Below are 20067 nucleotides of genomic sequence, written 5' to 3'. Positions count from 1 at the left end.
CAGGTCAGGCTCCTGGGATTTTACCTGGCCCAGTCCCAGCCATCTGGAGAGTACAAAATACCTCACTGTATGTTAAGGTATCTATGTTTATCTTGCAACAAGTTTTAAAACCACGGAGAAATTCTGGGAACTAGTATAAAGTACATGTTACTAGAGATTTATATACCCACTCCTGTCAGGGATAGGAGGCTGCTCTGAATTACCACCAGAATGTTGGTAGTGCATTCACTAACAGGGCTCTGTCAAGGCCTTTGGGTGAAAAGGTGAGAGCCCCCTGGGAAGATACGGGCAATGGGGGATAAGGGATGGTACCAGCAGTGTATGTTACAATCCACCGAGGACTTCAAGTTTATATTATGTCACTACTTTCTCCACGTGGTGAGAGGTCATGACTTAAAAACTTGACCCAAGATGAAACCGAATTAGCTGCACCATCCTTGATGCTCCAACTGGTCCTGAGACACTGTTGAAGAACCTTCAAAACCCCAAAGCATAATCACCAACATCAGACACCAGATTGGAAGGAGAAATAAGTGGTGCAAGCTTTCTGTTGCTTAATGCAGTGGCTGATTTTCTAATTGAAAGTCACAAAAAGGTGGAGAGCTCTGCCTAAGGCTTGAGATGCAGATTTTTCTGAAACAACTGAAGTATTAACATCAAGGTGCCATATTCTTTAAGATTTATTTTTATTGGAAAGGCAGATTTGCAGACACAGCAAGGTCTTCCATTTGTTCACTCTCCAAATACAAATAGCCACAACAGCCAGCAGGGAGCTGGGTTGGAAGTAGAGAAGCTGGGACATGAACCAATGCCCATATGGGGTGCCTGTGTTTGCAGGATTAGCCAATTGAGCCATCTTGCCACCCTGCAACTGCCATTTATAGTGAGGCAAATGACCTCCTGTGTCTAAGATTTAGTTTTGTTTTTAGATTGTTTTATTGGAATATTTATAGGAAAGATCCTCCACCAGTTTACTCAAATGGCCACAATGTCCAGAGGCAAACCAAACCAAAGCCAGAAACTTCTTTAACTTTCCCACGTGGGTGCAGGGGCCCAAAGCTTTGGGCCATCCTCTACTGCTTCCCAGGCCCTAAGAAGCTGGAAGTGGAGTAGCCAGGTCCATATTGGATGCCATGCTTGCAGGTGTAGGATTAGTCAATTGTGCCATCCTGAGACCCTTCTTTGATATTTTGTATGCTAGATGAATTAAATTGCACATAAAATATGACTTGGGTCTCATTTGTGGTGAGTTTATCCATAATTCCCATATAGGATCCTGGTGCTTGTAAGGTATGTTAGCATGTTGAGTCATGGCACACACCAGGCCCTAGAATTTTAATTGTTGGACACCCAGGGAAAATTTCTCAATTTAGGAGAGGCAGACGGGCTGGACAGCAACCCATCAATAGCAGCCAATAATTTGATCACACCCTTGTTAATCAGGCCCCAATAAAACCCAAGACTAGGTTGCTGAGCTTATGGGCTTGGTGACACTGGAAAGGTCAAGAAGTCAGCTCTACACATACCTCACCCCATATACCTTGATGGTTTATCTATAAACAATTTCAGTAAGGCAGAAAATTGGAGCTGTCATTTGGGATGCCCACATCTTGTGTTAGTGTAAATTCAAGTCCCTACTCTTAGTGCTGATGTGTCTCCAATGTTTAGGTTCCTTTCCCCCTCAGGAAAAAATCTGAATTCCCGATTTGTTCCAATCATCTAAACACAAAGATGACACAGGAACCATCTACCAAGTGTACAGCTAGGTAGCTGGTATCTGAGGTAGTGTGGCAGCCCCTGGAACTGGATGCTCAACCTTTGGCACCCAGGTAGAGGCTCTCAGAATTGCAGTATATTGCAGTTGTTGAATTGAATCTTTGTGGGGAAAACCCAACATACCTGGAGACCAGAAGCACTGCTGTGAATGAGAACAAAGAACAGCTTGTTTTCCTGCCGTCCAAGAGGGCTCCTGAGCCCTTGGATGGCCCAGTCCACATCAAACCCCCCAAAATGTAACCCTGTGTCTGTCCCATGGTAGAACCCAAAAGTGTCCCAAATAGGTTGTTACAGTATGGTAAAGCCATGGTACCTAGATAGAATGTACTTAGCACAGTCACCAGTTCAGCACACAGCAGGCTTCCCCTACCCAAGGATTCACTTTCCTGTTTATTTCAGTTCCGAAACATTAAGTAATGTGCACATGCTATTAGACGGGAAGGCTCGGTCACCTGGAGATTTCCTGCAGGGCCTTCTAGATAAACTGTTAAAATGTACATGTTTGGTGGCCAGCATTGTTGTCTAATAAGCTACTACTTGCAAAGCTGGCAGCCCACATGGGCTCCAGTTTAAGTGCTGCCTAGCTGCTCCACTTCTGATCCTGTTCCCTGCTAATGTGCCTGGGAAGACAACAGAGGATGGCACTTGTAAGTATATGTCACATAAATACATGGGCAAATGGAAGGATCAAGGACTTGGCCTTACCATACAACCACCAACAACCACCGCATTTTTCTTTAACAAGAAGTCTCATGAAATTTTATTAAATTTCAAGGGTACAGACAAGCAGCAAGATTCACAGTTAAGCACAGGAATAATGCAGAAACATTACTGGGTTGGATGGCTGTACTTGAGCTTGTTGAGTGTGCCAAGGGCTACCTGCATTCCTAGTTATACAGTGTTCTCCACTACTCTAAACAATATATACCCACAGAAAATGTAGGACATCTTTTTTTTTTTTTTTTTAAGAGAATACTTCAGTCATCAGCTACTAAACTGTTTCCAACACTTACCTTTTCAGGTTTAAAAAAAAAAAAGATGTTTAACTCTTTCCTCTTTAGCATGGCCGCATAAATTGGTAGTCCTAACTTGGTTTCACTTTTCAGTTACAAAACAGCTCCCTGACAAGGAACAACTCAATTGTTCTTGACAACTTTGTAACACCCAAGTTTGTTTTACAACCATTAACAATCTAAACATCGCAGATTTTGACAAAACATTGGTCCCTCTGGACAAATTCTAGAACAAGGGATTCAGCAGCATTTTATCACCATCTGCTCTTGGGCACTACTGTAGGCACCACAGCAGATGAGCTTTTAAAAACTAAGGTTTTTGGGCCCGGCAGCGTGGCCTAGCGGCTAAGGTCCTCACCTTGAACATGCTAGGATCCCATATGGACGCTGGTTCTAATCCCGGCAGCTCCACTTCCCATCCAGCTCCCTGCTTATGGCCTGGGAAAGCAGTCGAGGACGGCCCAAGGATTTGGGACCCTGCACCCGCGTGGGAGACCTGGAAGAGGTTCCTGGTTCCCGGCTTCGGATCGGCACAGCCCTGGCTGTTGCGGCTCACTTGGGGAGTGAATCATCGGACGCAAGATCTTCCTCTCTGTCTCTCCTCCTCTCTGTATATCTGACTTGGTAATAAAAATAAATCTTTAAAAAAAAATAAAAAAAAATAAAAACTAAGGTTTTGACTAAGGTTTACTGAATTGACAGTGTTTCGAGTACACTTATCAAGAATCTACACCACAATCTTAGAATAAAAGCAAAAAGATTAAAATGCATTATAATATGAAAAGAACGGCTTTGATATGGCTGCCAACTGCTCACAGTTGTAAGTAGTGGATTGGAAGGATGGAGTGAGCAGGAAAGCCAGGAAAACCTTATCTAGCTTGAGGTATTTACATCTCATACTGGGTTCTGACATTTACTTAAGTTCTCAGACAAAAGCTTATTATGGAGTCATTGCTGGGAAGTCAAAACCATCCTCCAGATTCTACTTAAATCAAGATTCCTGCAAACCTTTTCAGTTCTAGTATTTTAATCCTGTAGGCTTCAGGCTGGTGAATCACATTGATTAGAGGACTAAAAGTGAATGTAAGAAAAAAACATAGCAAGGCAGTTTATTAGAATTCTCACAGAAATGCTTATTAACCTGTTTTACATGGCAGCACCTATAAATAGCATCTGAGGAAACTTACAAAGGTAATTAATTCAGTAATCTAATAATTTACACTACAACTTTGGCATTTATGTAGCATTCAAAGCTAACTAATAATTGTGTCAGTTCCTGCAAGAAGCCTATTTGAATGAGACTTACCAATCGAATGTCAGTATCAACATTATGCCTACAAGTTTAAATCATCTATCCACAGAATTTTTACATTTATGGATTAGAAAGAACCTAGAAGATTCTACTTAATAATGATACTGTATCAAGTGGAATCCGAAGAACCACCAAAGCCAATGGGAAATGCCTCAACTGGGTGCAAAGCATAAATGCTCAAAGATAGGCAGTGAGTAGCAGACAGTGTTTGCTAGTTTTAATGGCCATGACCAAAACCTACTGCTTCACACCAGGGATACAGGAAGACATATCTACCATTAGGGTGCCCCACATTGCTTTAAAAATATACACTGGAGTGTGCAGGCTCAAAGGAGCATGCACTGTGGCCCCCATGGGCACCAAACAGGTCTAGTTACAGAGTACAGTGGGTCTACAATGCATTTGAGATATTAAAAAAAACTGTTACCATCAGAAAGAAAACAAAAAAGTTTCCCTGGTAGGAGGTATATTAATAATGGGGAAAAAAAAGTTTGAAAACAGTAAATTAGAAAATTTCTTGGTCACATGCAATTGCCCTCATCACCATTGCAAAAACTATGTCAAAATAGCCTGTGGCATGCTTGGTATGTTTTTTCTTAAGAACAGAGTAAAAAATAATGGGGATAATATTAATAAATTAAGAAACTTAAGATCAGTTCTAAACACATTTAATTTAGTATTACCCTTAGAAACTGACACCATGTTAGGAAAATCAATTAACATTTATGTAATCATAATTAAAAGCACAATTTTAAGATCTATAATAAGAATTACATGAGGCCATAGGTTGGCTCTGGCAGCTAAATTCTAAAGTTAAAAAATAAAAACCTGCAATGTCTTTTAGAAAGTAGTCCTTTTCTTTATACTATACTGTCAAGGGCAGCTTATCCACTGTAATCTTCATATTAGTGTAGTAAGTAAATACTACCGAGTCATGAAGAAAACAATTATGATCAAAGATCATAATGTAGTTCTGGAAGACTACACACTATTTCACTATACACAGTATATAATAGAACAGGGTACACTTTGTACAGCATAACATGCAGTGATCTGGTTATAGAAATGTAAATGTAGTTTCAGCTACATTACAATTCTGTGGTGTTTACAGTTTTTGAATTATAAAGATTAAAAGGAACAATTAGTTAATGCTTGCACAATAAAGACACCTGAATGTACAACATACAGTACTACTCAGTATTAACATGGAGTTTACAAAGAACAAAGACTGATCTATAAAACCTAAGTATAAGGATGGACTTTATTAAAAAAAATTTGTTTGAGGACTACAAAGTAAAGGCAGATTATTACGTAGAAATCTAGTGAATACATTTTACCTGTGCATGAAAACTATGAACGTTACTGAATATTATTCATTTTACAACCTCACCCCATTCATAATGTTATCAGTTAAATTACAAGTTCCTCCTTCAAGGTGAACTTTTAAAGACCAAATTCTTGGCTTGTGAGAATGGCACCTTCCAAAGGGGTAATCTCTACTCAGTTTCTGGTGGCCTTAATCCATATTTACTGTCTCACTAACTGAAAACTCTTCAACGTGTTCACTTTCAACAAGCTCTTTCTACTGGAAGAAAACTACAGTTCTCTCCCTAATGAGTACATACATAGATGGGTAGCAGCAGGAAAAGAAAATTAAAAGGCAGCTATTAAAATAAAAGATCAACTGTATAGAATACTTGGCTCATAGCAATGGGAAAAAAAAAAAAAGCAAAAAGCAAAAAACCTGTATTTGGAGTTACGTTTCTAGCCAGAAGCTTGAGGAATTACTGAAGTATGTTAATAAAATGAAGCGACTCCAGTAAGAGCCAAGTGGGAAGGAATTTGCCACTGCATTCACTCTTTACAAATACTCTAAGCCAGTAGGAAATGTAAATTACATAAGATCCCCAATTCAAACATGCTGAGTTTTACCATTTTCACTGGGGATAGTACAATCATTTCCTTTGCAAGTCTTTTCCTATAAATCTAAGTGTATTTTCAACATAGAAATTCTAAACAAGACTTCTACCAGGCACATTTAAAAGTGCTTCTTAGGAAAAGAATATTCATTACTCTTGCCTCTCCAAAATGAAAAAACAAACACTTCCCATCACCTAAGCCATATATGATCTTTCAAATTTCCCAAATTTGCTTTTCATGGCTTCATTAAGGATGCAACCCAACAGCAAATAATTGAGCATAAGGACATATAGAAATAAAACTGCAAGAAAATGTTAACATGCAAACAACAGTCCAACTACTCAAGAACCATGTCAATAATTCAACTACCATCTATGAGATTTTCAGTGATGAGCAGGGCTCTGGGCAGATTAAATTATCACACAAATCATTGCCTTTTTGAGACTTTTTGATACTTTTACAGTTTAATTTCAAACAGAATTTTTATAACAAATTATTAACCAAATCATACTGAAAACTGTTTGTTGATATAGAAAACCCAGGGAATAAAGTGAACGGTTCATTGTGGAAGGCCTTAAATTACATTATTACAGTAGAAAATACAGGAGGTAGAAGATAACTGAAAAGACCAATGCAACATCATATTCAAATCTACAGCTCCTGTAGCTACTTAAAACATGGTTTTAGAAACTGAACATTTCCAGTAACCATAGAAACAATTAAAATAAAGTTTGCCATGAAAGCCCTTATATCATGCTTGATATAGGGAGGTAGGAAGATGGTAAGAACCAGGACACATGAGACATGACATTGTATCTACAACTCCCGTTTGCTTTACTGAGGGTGTGGTTTCACAATTCAGTCACCTTCTTCGGCTTCAGATTCAGATTCTAGAAAAGGGGAACATGCAGTCAACCTTTACGTAGCAGAAAACAGGAAGCTTCTGTTTATATTTTTGAAGCCCTTTAACCACAATCATATAAACATCCTTTATGCATTAATACATCCTTAATTACATGAATAATGATAGATGAGGATATTCAAAAGTACTCATAAATCTTAAAAATTCACAACTATCACCTCAAAAACTTCAAATTTCCTTTGAAGGAACTATATTTTTTTCTCACCTGTCTTAAAATAAGTGACCATTTTCAGGTATGTGCTAATCACACTCAGTAGAAATGATGGCACAGGAAAGGGCACGTGTGTGGCCACATGCCAGGACCTCTGTGAAGCCCTAAAGCCATGGTACAATGCATTCCTAAGCTTTCTGGTACCAACCCTACCAAGACTTACCTTCTTCAGCATTTTTGAGCCATTCTACAAACTTTTTCATTTGTTCAAGGAAGACACTTTTCCCTTTTGCAACATGTGCATCTTTATACCACTTCAGAATGGGCTCCTCACTCAGGACTTCCGCTATAAAGAATAATCAATTGTTACATCAGAGGCAGAGTTGGAACCATCTGAATAGAAATGTGTGATAGAAAAGAAAATCCCATTGAAAAGTTAAGTTTGGAAGACACAGCTGCATTAACATCAGTTTCTTTAATAATTCCAAGAAAAATAGTAGAACAAGCTAGGTGGCATCATGGCATAGCAGGTGCAGCTTTAGAGTCCTTTTACTCCCCTTCTGTTCCAGCTGCCTGCTAAAGCACCCAGCAGAGCAGCAGATGGGCCAAGGGACTGGACTGGAATTAGAAACAGAGCTGGGATGCAAGCCCTTACTCAAATAAGGGATGCAGGTGTCCTAAGAAGCACTTTGTTTTTTTTAAAGATTTGTTTATTTTTATTGGAAAGGCAGATAGAGATACAAAAGAAATCTTTTATCCACTGGTTCACTCCCCTAATGGCTGGAGCTGAGATGATCCAAAGCCAGGAGCCAGGTGCTTCTTTCAAATCTCCCATGTCGGTGCAGGGTGTCAAGGCTTTAGGCCATGCTCCACTGCTTTCCCAGGCCACAAGCAGGGAGCTGGATGGGAAGTGCGACAGCCAGTACCGGAACTAGCGCTCATATGTGATCCCAGCTCATGCAAGGTGAGGATTTAGCCACTAGGTTATCATGCCAGGCCCCCAAAGCAGAATCTTACAAGCCTTACAAAACAATGTGTTTTATTTAAAAACAACAAAGTATTTACCCAGTAGACATTAATACTGAAATTTTTATGAATTCAATGAAGATCTCCAGGATCTGTTCCTCAGGAACATGAATAGGCAAAGTAGGTAACATACTTTTCAGAACACTTACTACGAGTGGACAGTGACTGAGGCAAGTGCACTTTGCTTATCCCTAGTCTTAGGGTGCAGATTAGACTCAAGTCTAAGCGTAGAACATAGGCACGAACAAAATCACCTGTGGTAGCCAGGAGACAGTGTTCACACTAGGCCTATCATCCATGTTCACTTAGACCAGGGGTGGTCTGATTAATAACAGAATTTCAAAAGGTTCTATTTCTAACTAAAGCAAATGAAATAACAAAAACGGGTTCTTAGCCAACAGAGGTTGCATCTTTACCACCCACTTGTGAGAGTAGGCTTCTGAAACTGGGATCACAAAAGGGAATGACTGAAACAGTGACTTTCCAGAGGTATGTGCTTTGAAGGACACAAGAAAGCCAATGCTCGGCTGTGAGCTTCAAGTGCAGTGACACAGGCTTTACAAAGACTACGGAGGTCTGAGGAAAGAACTACGGGATTTTGATGTGGACGGAGTATGAGAGGCAGAGTTTGGAACCATAACAGGAAGGCTTTAGATTTGATATTGTCAATATTAGCACTTAAGCAGCACTCAATACTATCAGACAACTCCATGACCAGCGTAAACAAATTCTAGGGTGCTGCTGGTCAGATAATTTACGAATGAATAATGAAGGATTATTATAAAATATACTCACAAAATTTATATTACCTTTATAAAAAAGCACCACTATTTTCTGAAAGGCTTTCATGAAATGAATGTTGTCATAGCAATACTCCTGAATCTTCAGCAATAGAGTCAGCTCAGACTGACCTTGAGTAGTAAAGGCAGCAAGTAGAGGGCTGTATTGCTGTGTGAAGGGGAGGCAGAGAAGGTGGTTACTCAGTGCAATGACCTTCTCCAGTTCAGAATACGACTCCTATAATTTCTGTGAACTCTATTTAATAGGGACTAAAAATCAAAAGGTCAAACAGAAAACATGAACTAAAAGCATTTAAGTCAAATAAATACAATAGTGCAGGTAAATGTCAATATGAATATTTTTAGAGAGGGGAAAACCCTCATATTTTTCAGTATTTCCTCATTAGAAAGCATCACATTGAAGACTTATATGTTACTTTTAAACAAGCTCTTGTTTACACCTGCAAATTAAAGAAAGAAAAGTAACCATTCTTGGGGAAATACACAATTCACACCTATCTCCACTTATAAGGAGAGTTTGTTTTGCCAAGGCACGTTTTAATACCTTCAAGTGCTTGATGGCTTGCTCTGCTACAAGCTCCTCTTTTTTGTTCCATTCCACGGTGCTCATTACACTTGACCACACGATTCCAATGACAACTGGTTCTGGGATGTTATTTTTTTTCATCTCTTCCTTGACATATAAAATGATCTGGAAAAGATACCAAATGAGCACTGAACCCCAACTGCTTGTTGCCATTTGGGGAATGAAGCAAACAGATAGAATATTTCTTGCTGTTATTCTTCCTTTCTAAAAAATAACCTTAGATACCCATCCTTTCTGTACAGTTGGTGTAGCTGTGTACCACACTTAGGCTAACGAACCCTGAGTTCCAACCTCATTTCACACACAGGCTAGCTAGGAAGGAACATGGAAAGAATGGGTCTGCCCACTGACTTCAATGCTGCAAGATCTCCAAGTGTTAGTATTTCTAGGCTTTGCTAAGGCACTGATGAAGTAAACACACACACAGCAAGCCCTAAGTGCAACATTTAACTATGAATTCAAATTTGTTCCTGAGTGAGTGAAAATTTTTATGCTAGAGGCTGAGTCACTAAAAGTTTTTACATAAAACAGCTTACATCCTTGAATGGATCACCACGAGACATTTGTTCTTGAAGTTCCTTCTGGAGCTCTTTACGGGCTCCTATGGTCTGCTGGTTACGAACATACTCCGAGAGCTCTTTCAAGCCTGCCTCGGTAAAATACTTGGTGAAATGTTCAACACTTTGTTTATTGGCAGGAAAGAGTTCCTGAAAGGTAAATTTATATGGTTAAATAGCCTCTAAATCAGAGGAAGAAATACATGTTCGTTCTTTTCATCGATTCAAAAATGAAGATTTCTTATTACACTCTCATTAACTTTTAGCAGCAGCATCAAGCAACATACTACATACCATTAATCTATTGTCCATGCTGACCTTCCGAAGACTTGCAGCTACTGCGTTGATATCTTTTTCATTTATCCATGATTTAAAGAGCTTAACAGCAAATGCTGCTGAAACCCCTGTAAAAGAAGAGAGATAACACAAGGACCTTCCTGGACATCAATCACAGTAACTCCCCAACCACGTGATTACTCACTTTCTCCTCAAATTTAACACTGACCTTCCCTATTCCATTGTTTACCACTTCTCTCCAACTTCCCTTTTCCACTACAACTTGCTCATTGGTTTCTTTCTTTCCTTCTAAGATTTATTTTTATTTGAGGGGCCCGGCGGCGTGGCCTAGCAGCTAAGGTCCTTGCCTTGCATGTGCCGGGATCCCATATGGGCGCCAGTTCTAATCCCGGCAGCTCCACTTCCCATCCAGCTCCCTGCTTGTGGCCTGGGAAAGCAGTCGAGGACGGCCCAAGGATTTGGGACCCTGCACCCACGTGGGAGACCCGGAAGAGGTTCCAGGTTCCCGGCTTTGGATCGGCGCAGTACTGGCCGTTGCGGCTCACTTGGGGAGTGAATCATTGGACGGAAGATCTTCCTCTCTGTCTCTCCTCCTCTCTGTATATCTGACTTTGTAATAAAAATAAATAAATCTTAAAAAAAAAAATAGATTTATTTTCATTTGAAAGATAGATTTAGTGAGCGATGGAAAGATCTTCCATCTGCTGGCTAACTCCCTAAATGGCCACAATGGCTGGAGCTGAACCAATCAGAAGCCAGAAGCTCCGGGTCTCCCACACAGGTGCAGGTTAAAATGACTTGAGCCATCTTCTTCTGCTTTCCCAGGCCATAAGCAGGGAGCTGAATGGAAAAGTAGAGCAGCAGGTACAGAACCAGCACCTATATGGGAAAATCATACTTGCAATTGTACAATTAGCCTGTTGAGCCACATTGGCCCCACTCACTACTTTCTAATGGACTCCTACACTTGGCGCTAAGGTAAGAAGTCAAAGGCACCTATTTAATGTATGGCAACTATCTACTCATTGCTCAAAGTAGCTCGGAAAAATTACCTTTAAAAAAATACAAGAAAACCTACTATACAGAATAACAAGTACTGAGGCCATAATAGGAAACTGCTTTCTTTCTAGCTTGACTTTTTTTTCCCCCCAAATTCTACACGTTCCATGAAGACTGGTTTTCAAGTCTTCTAATTGGCACTAATCTCTGGGTTTCCACAGTATTTTTCTTTTGACTTTCATTAGAAACAATCACATTTCACCTAAACCTTGGAAATATATTGTCTGCTTAAAGAACACCATTAGACTTAGTTCCTAATGACTTACATCTAATGTCTACTAAACTGGAAAGAATTTCATCAGATCACTTTTCAGCCTGTTATGTACCCCACCCTAAGCCAACTAAACACCATCTTCGACTAAAGGTTAATTACCTTCTTTAACCAAATTCTCATTATAAAGGCTGTTAAGAATGGATGCATTCAATGTCCCATTAGCCAGAAGAACACCAGTCAACATAGCCAGCTTGTTCCGCTCAGACTCAGAAAAACCCTTTAAGAACAGCAACAGCTGCAAAGGTAAACAGTTAAAAGTTTAAAGAAAATTAAGAGAAGCAGTAGGGTGCACCACATCAGGTTAAAAGGATGGGTTGGGGCATATCTCAGTTATTAACACTCATCAGCCGAGTGATCTCGGAGGATACACTTACTCTCTGTCACTCAGTATCATATACACAGTATGGGTGACAAAATGCACCTCATGAGCCAGCTAATACAATCAGGTCAAAGTTTGGTGTTTCATGTGCTAGTACTACTAGCTTTGCCAGATTTTCTGTACATCCACAAAATATCTGAGACAGAGACTCAAATACCAGGCAGGCTAAATTTCACTCAATATGTTAACCTAAATCCTTTTCCATCCATTCCCTGATAGAAAATTTCACTTTAATTTTCAGCCTGATGCAATCTGTTTGGAATAAAGACCTCAAATCTTCACAGAATTAAGATTTAATTAATTAGGATTTTGTGATCCCAATGTTTTCCACAACCATACTATGTGTCTCTTACCTTTTTTACTTCATCTTCAAAACCTTTCTCCAGGTATTTGTAGCGCCTGATTAACTTGTTAAAAACCTATGAGAAAAACTGAATAGATTTAATATATGTGCAGATGTCACACCGATAAAAACCTAGGTCAGAGCCAAGGACTTTCTATATTATTTCTAAAACACAAAACAAGTATACTATCCACTGTATGTAACAGCTTACAAATTGTAATTGTGTAAGACAGCCTGAGAAGTCTGTCAACTCCAAAATCCTATAAAGTAACCAATGCTATGAGTACTTAATACTAGCCACTTTTCAATAGGCTTATGTTGTGATATAAGGCAACAATGTTCAGGTTGGATGCACTTGAAATTGTACAAATATTATTCTGTAGCAACCTTCAGAAACAGTGGTACAATAAATGATTCAACCATGGAAATCAGAGTATGGAACAAATTTGCCTTTTTACTTGACATTTTTCTTAAAGGGAAAAAGGAGAACCAATCAAATCTTTTGTTTCTTTCTCAGTAATGCTTCCAAAGTTTCTAATTTGTCTGAACCAAGAACAGCATCCCTTAAAACTTCAATTTCTTCTACTTTCTACCTGCAATCTTTTAAAGGCAGAATGTTCCTTAAGCACTTTAAGATGGCAGCAGCTAAGTGGAAAGAAGTGTTTCATTTACCTGCGCAAATGCTTGCATGGTTTCTAGATCTTCTTGTGCTGCAAACACACAGACGTCTGTACGCATCATGTCATCTGCCAATGTACCACCTGGGGCTAAGGTAGAATTCACAAAAATTTGCAGCTTCGTTTTGAAGTAGCAATCATTTCAATCTCACTGTATAAGGATTTCCCATTATAAAATAACATAACCTAACATTCGAAATGAATTGAAACAATCAACTTGTCCGCAGGAACAACTGATTGGTTCAATGTGCATAAATGAAGTAAAACACTTCATACAGGAATAAAGCAATCAAGCTTAGCACACCCCACTGAATAGTGCCAAACCTTTCAACTGGAGATTCTCAGAGCTGGCTTTGATTATGTAACTTCCCCCACAAAAAATAACCATTTAAAGGTGTTGGGATTGTGGTATAGTGGGTTGGGCTTCTACCAATGATGTCATCATTCTATGAGCATGGGTTAAAATAATGGTTGCTCCATTTATCATCCAGCTCCCTATTAATACACCTGGGAAAGCAGATGGAAGATGACCCAAGTGTTTGGGCCTCTACACCCACATCGTAGAACTAGAAGAAGCTCCAGTCTTCAATCTGCACCAGCCTTTGCTGTTGTGACCAGGTGGTAGATACAACTACCTCCCTGTCACAATAACTCTGCCTTTCAAATAAAAATAATCCTTCCAGCTTCCGAGTGGCTATGCTACAAAACCCACAAATTGAGACTTTGCATTAAAAAGAAAAAAAGTAACAGCATGAAGTCTGTGGTAGTACAAAGTAGGATTGTGTTAACTGTTGCAGTCAGTAACAGATCAGATATTCATCATGTTACTCTCTTTAGGCCGTGCTTGAAAACTTATCAGTTTATTTCCTTTAAGCCTTCTTGATTGCATTATATTACTAACTTCAAGCCTCTGGTTCTACCACCGGGTAACTGTTTTATTACATGTCACTTATGCAGGCATAAAATGGAACTATGATTCCACCATAGCACGGCTTTGCGGGTACAAAGTGCTCTCTTTGAATTTCCTTATTACAGAATTAATGGTATTGCTTTTCTTTTACAGTACTATGAAAACTTTTAAAAATACTTAGGCTATTCTCTTCCAGTATGTTTTACTTTTATAATTTTATTTAAACATTTACTTGTTTATTTCAAAGGTGGTGTTACAGAGAAACAGAGGAAAAAAATTGTTCATTGCTGGCTCACAACACAAATGTGACCAGTCAGGACTGGGCCAGGCCAAAGCCAGAAGTCAGAAGCTTCTTTTGGTTCTCCCACATGAGTGCAGGGGCCCAAGGACTTGGGCTGCCGTCCTCAGTTTTCCCAGGTCCATTAGGCAAGGACCTGGATTGAAGGTAGAGCAGCCAGAACCTCATACTAGTGTTGATATGTCTCTACATCTACAGCACCTCTCTCAATTTGGAGCTGCAACATTCCAAATATTAGACTAGATTATAGAGCTTTCTAAAACACAGAAGTATTTCCTAACAAAACAGGCAGGGGTTTCTCCATTAAGGGTGTGTGTAAATACAGACCAGGAAAAAAAAACCACTCTGTGGGAACATTATGCGAACTTAGTTTTCACAGAAGGAAACATGGCCAAGCCCATGAGGGCAAAAAACACAACACTGGGGTCAATGCAGTCTCATGAAAGTTGAGAGTCATCAGCGGCAGTACCAGCACCCTACGAACCTGGGTTCAAGTCCTGGCTGCTCTGCTTTCAATCTAGAACCTAAGTGATGTGCTGGATAAAGCACTACAACATGGACACCTGCACAGAAGACCCAAACGGAGCTCCAGGCTCCTGCAATTAGCCTGGTCCATCTCCAACTGTTGTGTCACTGCAGTCAGCAGCTGAAAAGACCTTTTTCTGTCTTTCTGGAAAAATAAATCTCAAACAAAACAAAACAAACCCCCCAAAAACAGCACAAACTCACTTAACACCTCAGCCCACATTCTGAATTGCTCACAATTTCCATACAATACACTTCCCTCTGTTGGTAAGCCTACAAAACAGATACTTACCCAGCATTCCACCAGCCACCAGGATGTCAAAGAGTGTTTCTGCATATCGGCGGTAATCAAGTTTTGCTCCAGAAGCATCAAGAAACTTAGCTACTGCTTCCAAATCAGTACCAGTTTCAGTTAAGCCTTGAATAATACAGTCTTGAAATTGAGTAGGGTCAAACCTCTCTTTTTCATCTGGAGGAGAGGGAACCCAAATCATTCATTAAGTTTTAAAATGCTTACCAAATGTCATGAAATCATCAACTAATGAAGTTTCAGCTACTGAGTAGGTTACCAGTTCATCATCATGTCATCTTAGTTCAACAGTTATTAAAAAAAAAAAAAGGAAAGGAAAAACAAGTTAAATCCAAGCTTTATAATACCCTTACCAAGGTTTTCCTGTATAAATGTAAGGCAGGATTGGGTCAGTCACAAGAATTGTGTGTTTTTTTAAATTAATTAATTAATTATTTTAATTTTTATTGGAAGTCAGATTTACAGGGAGAAGGGCAGACAGAGAGGAAGATCTTCCATTCGCTGGTTCACTCCACAAGGGGCCGCAACAGGGCGAGAGCTGAGCCCATTTGGAGCCAGGAGCTCCCACAGGAGTGCAGGGTCCCAAGGTCTTAAGGCAATCCTCGACAGCTTTCCCAGGTCACAAGCACGAAATGGAACAGCCAGGATATGAACCTGCACCTGCAAGGTTAGTATTTAGCTTCTAGGCTATCACTATGGGCCAGTTCTTCTATTTTTAAACACATCTCAAAGATGAGCTAAGTATGGTAGTATTTCATGGTCCTTTGCCTCACCCATTTTCTACCTGGAATGCCCTAATCACTGCTTGTAGCATTTTTCAAATTTCCAGCCATTCTAAAATTCAAACTTTAAATTTCATTCCGCTAACATTTTGCCCATACACTAAAGTTTCTGGTTCTTTTCCTTTAAAATGTCGTGTTTTTTTTTCCTCACTGAAACACTCACCTGGTATTTAGAGAGCACATTTATGGCACAATGAACACTTGATGTAAAGTTTTGGAGTTCTGTTTTATTCCTATCAATCACGTTTATTCCCATTAAGAAAGGCAACTGAGTTATAGAAATTAGGTAGCAAAAATGGTTCTGAGGGCCATGCTGGCCATGCCATGGTGCAACAGGCTAATCTTTCATCCTGTGATGCCATCACTTACGGATGCCATTTCATTTCCCAACTGCTTGAATTCCCTTCCAGCTCCCTGCCTCTGTCCTGGGAAAGCGGTAGTGGATTGCCTAAGGCCTTCGGACCCTGCACCCTTGTGGGAGATGCGGAAGCTCTGGTTCTTGGCTTCGGATTGGCTCAGCTCCAGCCAATGCTGCCACTTGGGGAGCAAACCAGTGGATGGAAGATCTTCCCTTTTTCTCTAAATCTATGTTTCCAACAAAAACAAACCTTAAAAAGGTACTGTTGTAGCATTCAGAATAGAAATGCTAATGATCACTTAATCTAAATTTGATCAACTAGCCTTATTCTGTAAACCTTTATTCCTCCACTGTACAAGGCTAACGAGGACAGTATATGTCAGAAAGCTCTTGTGAATGTCAAAATATCAAGAAAACAGAAAGGACTCAGAACACAGCTTTGGGCACAGACTTAGTCTTTACTGAATGGCTTTTACAATCCACGAAAGGTTTTCCCTTCACCACCTAGGGTAGATGACACTTCAATTGTCACACTGCACTAGGACAACACAGTCCTATATGCCCAGGGCTCTCCTGGTTTTAGCACAGAAGTGTCTGTTTCTCAGAAACATCCTTAGTCTTGGGACAAAAGAGATGGTTATGGACCCCAGCCAGGAAGCCAAGAGCTTTATCAGAAACGGGAAACGACATCTTTCCCTGATGCTGACCACACTGTACCTGGCTATTATTATTTATCCATGGGTGGAACCAGCAATCCACACTCATAGGAGTCAGATGTTTTTCTCCATCACCACCAAACTGGTCTACCTTACAGCTCCTGTTCCATAAGAAAACTTAACTGGCTAAAACTAAGAGAATCATCAAAGACTAAAATGAATCAGACTTTGGTGTCTTCACCATTAACGTAAGGAGCAGACAATAATTATGAAAGGTTCCATAATATGTATGTCGAAGCACCTGCCACTCACATTTGTAGCCAGAGCTGACCCAGTTCTCTAAACAAAAACTCTTTTAGCTTTGTATCACTTAAAATAGTGCCTTGCTACAGAATTCAATACACCCACTAATACAAAAAGCTGGGAAATACTTACAATGCACAGAATCCTCCTGTTCTATAATTATTTTCACGGATAAAACCTGATTTATCTCACAAAACCTGTAGTATTAGTGATCATGTGAGGTGCTCTCCTTTTATAAATTAGCCTTGTTTGCTCAAGAAAAAGTTGTCGGGCCCGGCACGATAGCATAGTGGTTAAAGTCCTTGCCCTGCACACACCCGGGATCCCATATGGGCGCCGGTTCTAATCCCGGCAGCTCCCTGCTTGTGGTCTGGGAAAGCAGTCAAGGATGGTCCAGAGCCTTGGGACCCCGCACCTTGCGCGGCAGCTCCTGGTTCCTGGGTTCAGACTGGCACAGCACTGACTGTTGTGACTACTTGGCGAGTGAAGCAGTGAATGGAAGATCTTTCTCTCACTCTGTAAATCTGACTTTCCAATAAAACAAATCTTTAAACACTGACATAAAAACTGGGATAGCAGCACAAACATGAGCATTAAGAGTATATTTGGAATGGCAGCTAATTAGAAATTGAAGCTCCTTTCTGGCATTTTTCTTTAAGTTTTAGGGCGATGCATTTACCTGTCTCAATAACAAAAATACAGGACAGGGTGAGGAACTGCTACAACTCTGAGAGCCCTTCTGGGATATCGCACTGTGTTCCTTAATAGTTCTTCTGGCCCCAGCTTACTTCTAAAGCACATCCTAAGAGGTAGCCTGAGGTCGCTGCATCCCTGCCAGCTCCCAGGAGACCTGGACCAAGAGACCAGGCCCTGGCTTGGGGCTGTGTGTGGGTATCTGGGGACTAAATCAGCAGATGGAAGGTTGATCAGTTGGTCTCTCTCTCTGCCTTTTGAATAAACAACCTTGTGAAGACAGAATTAAAAGGTATTTCGGAGTTATTAAGAGAGACATTAAACCATAAATGGCTGGGGCCAGAGGGTAGCACAGGATGGCAGGCTGCCACTTGAGATACCAAGCATCCCGTGTAAGCTGAGTTCGGCTTCTGGTCCAGCCTCCTGCTGGTGCAACTGGTCAGGCAGTGGAGGATGGCCCAGGCAAAGGCGCCCTTGTCACTTGGGAGATCGAGATGGGCCTATGTCAGTAACATTTACTCACCTCTTTTCCTGGTTTTAAAACGCTGGCCTGATAGCGTTGGTTTTTGCTGCTTTTGATTATTCATAAAAGACACCCTGGAGAAAGAAAAGCATGACCTTAAAAATACCAACGTCATAACATTCATCTACAAAGTATCAAACCTTAGTCTAGCCCATCTAAACCCAACAGAATGCACCTTTAGCTTGGCACTATACAGCTGGTGCAAACACAAAGAACAACTGACCTTCGCCTGAAGTAAACGTCACCTCAAAGATCTGCTTTCTCTTTAGGAGAACGCCTCTAAGTCAGGATGGCGGAACTACAACCTTAGATGACCTTATGAAGCCAGAGCGGTGACAAATCCCCACCATAAACACATAACTGTTTATTCCGGATTCCTCCCTCCATCTGCCTATGTCTTCCACTATCTGTAAGTGCAACAGAACTTGGTCAAGTGGTAGTCAAAACCCGTCTGCCAGTTCTAAGTCCTTCCAATGGGGGAGTCTCTTCCCTGGGGAACAGCTCGATGGAGCCCTAGCGCCGTGCCCATGGCCACGGCGCCTTTTGCACCTCTTGGGCCTGCAAAAACTGTAAGTCAGCAGCTCTAGCTTCCTCTACCCCACACCCTTACAGTCCCAGTCTCCTCCCAGACACGTGCCTTGCAACCCACACCCTTCCCGCGGCTCCCGCCCCAGCTCGGGAGCCCCTCTCCCTCAGCGCCAGCGGGCGCCCTGGATGCCCCTCGGGCCCGCGTCCACTGACCCGGTCGCCTGCGGTGCCGGCCGCCGCAAGGAGCGGACCACAGGCGCCGAGGCGCTCCGCGCCGGGGCCCCCGCCGCCCCGTACATCCGCCCGCCCGCCCGCCCTCCCGCGGAAGCAGCGGCGGAGGAGGTGGCCGCAGCGGCGGTGGTGGCGGCTCCCGCGCCCCGCCCGCCGGAGCCCCTCCACGCGTACATCGCCACCCAACAGAGAGGCCACGGGCGCTTTGTTACCCAGGCCGGGCCCGGGCGGCGCGCACCCAGCCCCGCAGCCGCCGTCGCCGCCCGGCCTCCCCTGCTGAGGGCAGCCCTCGAATCCAGGCCCCAGCTCCAGTCCGGCCTCCTGCGGCGGCGCCTTCCAGGACAAGCCGCCTCCTTGGCCCTCTGCCCGGTGACGGACGAGCCAGCCACCTCGGCAGGGACCAAGTGGGCGCCGCGCCTCACCGAATTTAAGGCGAAGAGAAAAGAGCCAGAAATCCCGAGGTGGCGACAACTGCGGCGGTGTCTCCTCTGTGACCGGAACTAAGGCGAGCAGGAGGAGGACGAAGGAAGAGGTGCCGCCCCCGCCAGGCGCTCTGCTATCGCGAGATTTCTTTTCCTTTGCACCACTTCGCGTCCCTCCCAGCTCAGCCCGACACCTCCGCCTGTTCCACTGCCGGAAGCTTGGGGAGGGGAGAGGGAAGGGAGGGAAGGCAGCGGCAGGGAGCAAGGGTTTTCAGGCTGCTTCATTCTCCTGCTGAGCTCCAGGGTGCGTGGGTGCCTGTCCCCCCACCAGCCTACCTTTCCACCTCTACTGTGTCATCCCTCTTCCCCCCACACCGAGTGGGAAAAGGAGGCTCCCCCTCCCCCGTCAGTCTCCTACTTGGACTCATCCTCTCGG

General features: G+C 42.0%; 1 protein-coding gene and 1 long non-coding RNA gene across 4 annotated transcripts in view; one reads left to right on the top strand and one right to left on the bottom strand.

Moving 5' to 3' along the window:
- Nucleotides 1-6831: 6831 nt before the first annotated feature.
- On the bottom strand, nucleotides 6832-19786 carry BZW1 (basic leucine zipper and W2 domains 1). 3 transcript variants are annotated; one of them, XM_058664807.1, is made up of 12 exons: nucleotides 19632-19786; nucleotides 18451-18524; nucleotides 15118-15294; nucleotides 13088-13182; nucleotides 12426-12491; nucleotides 11793-11928; nucleotides 10358-10467; nucleotides 10043-10213; nucleotides 9465-9611; nucleotides 8930-9068; nucleotides 7318-7440; nucleotides 6832-6911 (listed from the first exon to the last, which is right to left on the bottom strand). In XM_058664807.1, exons 2-12 carry the CDS (start codon nucleotides 18512-18514, stop codon nucleotides 6880-6882), a joined length of 1260 nt encoding a protein of 419 aa, XP_058520790.1. In that variant the 5' UTR covers nucleotides 18515-18524; nucleotides 19632-19786; the 3' UTR covers nucleotides 6832-6879. The 3 variants fall into 3 exon arrangements, with proteins under 3 accessions (XP_058520790.1, XP_058520789.1, XP_036349229.1); XM_058664806.1 differs by lacking the exon at nucleotides 19632-19786 and adding an exon at nucleotides 19192-19333; XM_036493336.2 differs by lacking the exons at nucleotides 18451-18524; nucleotides 19632-19786 and having other exon boundaries at nucleotides 13177-13182; nucleotides 15118-15195.
- A 93-nt stretch (nucleotides 19787-19879) lies between these two features.
- The window catches only part of LOC131480392 (uncharacterized), a 38355-nt gene continuing 38167 nt past the window's right edge, over nucleotides 19880-20067 (top strand). Inside the window, exon 1 of the long non-coding RNA XR_009245486.1 lies at nucleotides 19880-20009. This is a non-coding gene — a long non-coding RNA (uncharacterized LOC131480392). The remainder of the gene's footprint in view (nucleotides 20010-20067) is intronic.

Source organism: Ochotona princeps, chromosome 5, assembly GCF_030435755.1.
Source record: "Ochotona princeps isolate mOchPri1 chromosome 5, mOchPri1.hap1, whole genome shotgun sequence".
In the NCBI taxonomy this organism is placed as follows: domain Eukaryota; kingdom Metazoa; phylum Chordata; class Mammalia; order Lagomorpha; family Ochotonidae; genus Ochotona; species Ochotona princeps.
The sequence above is the reverse complement of the archived record's forward strand: the minus strand, read 5'-3'. Positions and strand labels throughout refer to the sequence as shown.

Bases quoted from the DNA above. Each gene is read 5' to 3' on its own strand.
- BZW1 (XM_058664806.1), bottom strand. From the start codon at position 19,277: ATGTACGGGGCGGCGGGGGCCCCGGCGCGGAGCGCCTCGGCGCCTGTG. The intron at 10,468-11,792 runs GTAATTAACCTT...CTTCTTTTACAG, and splicing joins TGAGAATTTGGTTAAAGAAG to GGGTTTCAGCAGCATTTGCT. The intron at 9,612-10,042 runs GTAAGCTGTTTT...TATCTTTTCCAG, and splicing joins GTGGTGATCCATTCAAGGAT to ATCATTTTATATGTCAAGGA.